Below are 3,530 nucleotides of genomic sequence, written 5' to 3'. Positions count from 1 at the left end.
TGTTAGTTTGACCCGAAATGCACAGTCTAAATCATTAACAAATAATTATAATTATATTTTAAAATTAAACTTAATACACGTTAAACAACTCATGTTATATATACCTAAATAAATCAAACAAACAGACACCACAGACCCCTACATGATCAATAATAAAGAAAAAATCAATAAATCTTAAATATAATTTGTATTGCTTTAAATCACCAGTAAATGACATCTTTAACTAATTACAAGGAGCTGATCAATTGATTTCTTAATGTATAAAAATGCTGAGAAATCTATGTTTGGAGCCCAGGGAGTGAGCAGACCCTGAGGACCACAGCTGTGTTTTAGATGAGTGTCTGTTCTTCTATTGACTTGATATGACTTGTTGATTGGTTCCACCTCCTCTGATCTTCTCTCTTATTCCTTCATCAGCTCCTCATAGTTCTCCATCAGCCTCTCCTCACTCCTCACTACCTTCTTATCTCTGTCCTTCATCCCTCTAACCTGTCCCAGTCCTCCTCCTTTAGTGTCCCACCTCTCACACCTTCATCACATTCCTCTGATACAGCTCTCTGTCACACATGTGATGGGGATTGATGTGAACATGTGATGAGCTGCTGTGATGTGTCTCACCTCAGAGTGTTCAGTCTCTGAGAGAGCAGCTTCACTGCTGAGTCTCCTGGATGGTTGTAGCTCAGGTCCAGCTCTATCACACTGGAGGAGTTGGAGCTCAAAGCTGCTGCCAGTGAAGCCCCGCCCACCTCTGTGATGACACAACCTGACAGACTGGATTCAGAAAAACATCCACAACTCAGGAAACAAGTGAGGAGACAAGGAACAGGACAATGTTGATGGAACATGTGATCCACTGACCTGAGAGAGTCCAGTTTACAGTGAGGACTCTTCAGTCCTTCACACAGCAGCTTCACTCCTGAATCCTGCAGATCATTGTTACTCAGGTCCAGATGTTTCACACTGGAGGACTGAGAGCTGAGGACTGAGGACAGAGCTGCACAGCTTCTCTCTGAGAGACCACAGAAACTCAACCTGATGAAGAATCAGAGAAACCTTACAGATGTTTGTCTGTGACAGAATTAAAGACATGTTCCTCTAAAGTAACATACTCAGCTTTCTTGGAGGCTTTGATCACTGGGAGCAGCTTCAGAAAAGCTTCCTCTGAAGGAGAGAAACTCTTCAGGTCAAAGACATCCAGATGTTCTTGCGATGACAGTAAGATGAAGACCAGAGCTGACCACTGAGCAGGAGACAGTTTCTCTGTGGAGAGATGTCCTGATTTCATGTACTGTTGGATCTCCTCCAGCAGAGAGTGATCATTCACTTCATTCAGACAGTGGAACAGGTTGATGCTTCTCTCTGTGGACAAACTCTCTCTCAGCTTCTTCTTGATGTATTCAACTGTTTTCTGATTGGTCAGTGAGTCACTTCTTGTCTGTGTCAGCAGGCCTTGGAGGAGCCTCTGATTGGTCGGTAGTGAAAGACCCAGCAGGAAGCGGAGGAACAAGTCCAAGTGTCCGTTTGGACTCTGTAAGGCCTCGTCTACAGCGCACTGATGGAGAAGGTTCAGAGTTGTTCTTTTAAATAAAGACATCCATGAGTTTTTCTTCAGTGGTTGATGTTCCAGCAGGTTGACTTTAGAGCTGATGAAGGTCTGATGGACATGAAGAGCAGCCAGAAACTCCTGAAGGCTCAGGTGGATGAAGGTGAACACCTTGTCCTGGTACAGGCTGCTCTCTTCTCTGAATACCTGTGTGAACACTCCTGAGCACACTGAGGCTGCTCTGAGGTCCATGCCACACTCTGTCAGGTCACTCTCATAGAAGATCAGCTTTCCTTTCTGCAGCTGCTCAAAAGCCAGTTTTCCCAGAGACTCCATCATCTCCCTGCTCTGTGGACTCCAGTGTGGATCTGTGGCAGCTCCTCTATCAAACTTCACCATCTTGACTTTGTTCTGAAGGACCACATAGTGGCTGTAGATCTGAGTCAGAGTCCTGGGCAGCTCTCCCTTCTCTCTGCTCTTCAACATGTCCTCCAGAACTGTAGCAGTGATCCAGCAGAAGAGTGGGATGTGGCACATGATGTGGAGGCTACGACACGTCCTGATGTGGGATATGATCCTGCTGACCTGCTCCTCATCTGTGGACCTCCTCCTGAAGTACTCGTCCTTCTGAGGGTCAGTGAACCCTCTGACCTCTGTCACCATGTCCACACACTCAGGAGGGATCTGATTGGCTGCTGCAGGCCGTGTGGTTATCCAGAGGCGGGCTGATGGAAGCAGTTCTCCTCTGATGAGGTTTATCAGCAGAACCTCCACTGAGGTGGACTCTGAGACATCAGTCAGGGTCTGAGTGCTGAGGAAGTCCAGAGTGAGCCGACACTCATCCAGACCATCCAAGATGAACAAAACCAGGTAATCCTGGAAACTGCAGATTCCTGCTTCTTTGCTTCCAGAGAAGAAGTGATCAACAAGTCCCACCAAGCTGAAGCTCCTCTCCCTCAGCACATTCAGCTCTCTGAAGGTCAGTGGGAATGTGTAGTGGACCTCCTGCTGGGCTTTGTCTTCAGCCCAGTCCACAGTGAACTTGTGTGTTAAGAGTGTTTTCCCAATGCCAGCCACGCCCTTTGTCATCACTGTCCTGATTGGTCGAGGTCTTCCAGGAGGGGCTTTAAAGAGCTCTTCTAGTGTGATGGCTCTTTCTGCTGTGTCTGATCTCCTGGATGCTGTTTCTATCTGTATGACCTCATGTTCCTGGTTGACCTCTCCACCCCCTCCCTCTGTGATGTAGAGCTCTGTGAAGATCTCCTTCAGGAGGGTTGGACTTCCTGCTTTAGCCACGCCCTCAGACACACACTGGAATATCTTCTTCAGCTTGGACTTCAGCTCACGTTGGTATCGATGAGCCTTTGTTCCTGAATGAAGACAAACTTAATGTTAGAGTGGAGAAGATAGAGCAGGTTTGAACATTGGAGATCAAAGTGTGTGATGATCTCAGTCTGGATGGTTCCTCAGATTAAATGTGACTGATTGAATCATGCTTTGAAAAAGAAAAGCCAGCTTTGTGTCCTTCATGTGATGTTCCTCACAGTGAAGATGTTCACATGCTCTTACTGCTCTGCAGACGCTCAGCCAGCTCCTCCTGCTTCATCCTCTTCAGGAAATACAGTGTGATGTTCAGAAAGGCCTCCCTGCTCCTCCTCTGCTCCTCATCTTCACCCTCCATCTGACTCTCTGAGCACTCTGGATCATCTCCATCCACAATCTTCTGCATGTGTTTGAGTTCAGCCTTAACAAAGCTGATGATGTTGTCCTCCAGCAGCTGGAACACAAACACATTAAAGGTGATGAGTGAAGGCCTTCTCTCTGTGTGTGTGTGTGTGTGTGTGTGTGTGTGTGTGTGTGTGTGTGTGTGTGTGTGTGTGTGTGTGTGTGTGTGTGTGTGTGTGTGTGTGTGTGTGTGTGTGTGTACAGTGGTTTGATCACAGACTGACACAGGTTTAGTGTCTTTGTAGACGTACACACCGTAAAG

At 46.8% G+C, this 3,530-nt stretch overlaps 1 protein-coding gene across 1 annotated transcript; it reads right to left on the bottom strand.

Annotated features, from left to right (window-relative positions):
• Positions 1 to 683: 683 nt before the first annotated feature.
• LOC114464464 (NLR family CARD domain-containing protein 3-like) lies at positions 684 to 3,314 on the bottom strand (the record flags this gene model as incomplete). Its single annotated transcript, XM_028448688.1, has 3 exons — positions 684 to 1,032; positions 1,110 to 2,913; positions 3,113 to 3,314. Coding segments are annotated over 3 exons (2,355 nt in total), but the record flags the coding sequence as incomplete, so codon positions are not given.
• Positions 3,315 to 3,530: the final 216 nt, after the last annotated feature.

This window comes from Gouania willdenowi, chromosome 6 (genome assembly GCF_900634775.1).
Source record: "Gouania willdenowi chromosome 6, fGouWil2.1, whole genome shotgun sequence".
Taxonomy (NCBI): domain Eukaryota; kingdom Metazoa; phylum Chordata; class Actinopteri; order Blenniiformes; family Gobiesocidae; genus Gouania; species Gouania willdenowi.
Note: the sequence above shows the minus strand (reverse complement) of the source record. Positions and strands in the feature narration are given on the sequence as shown.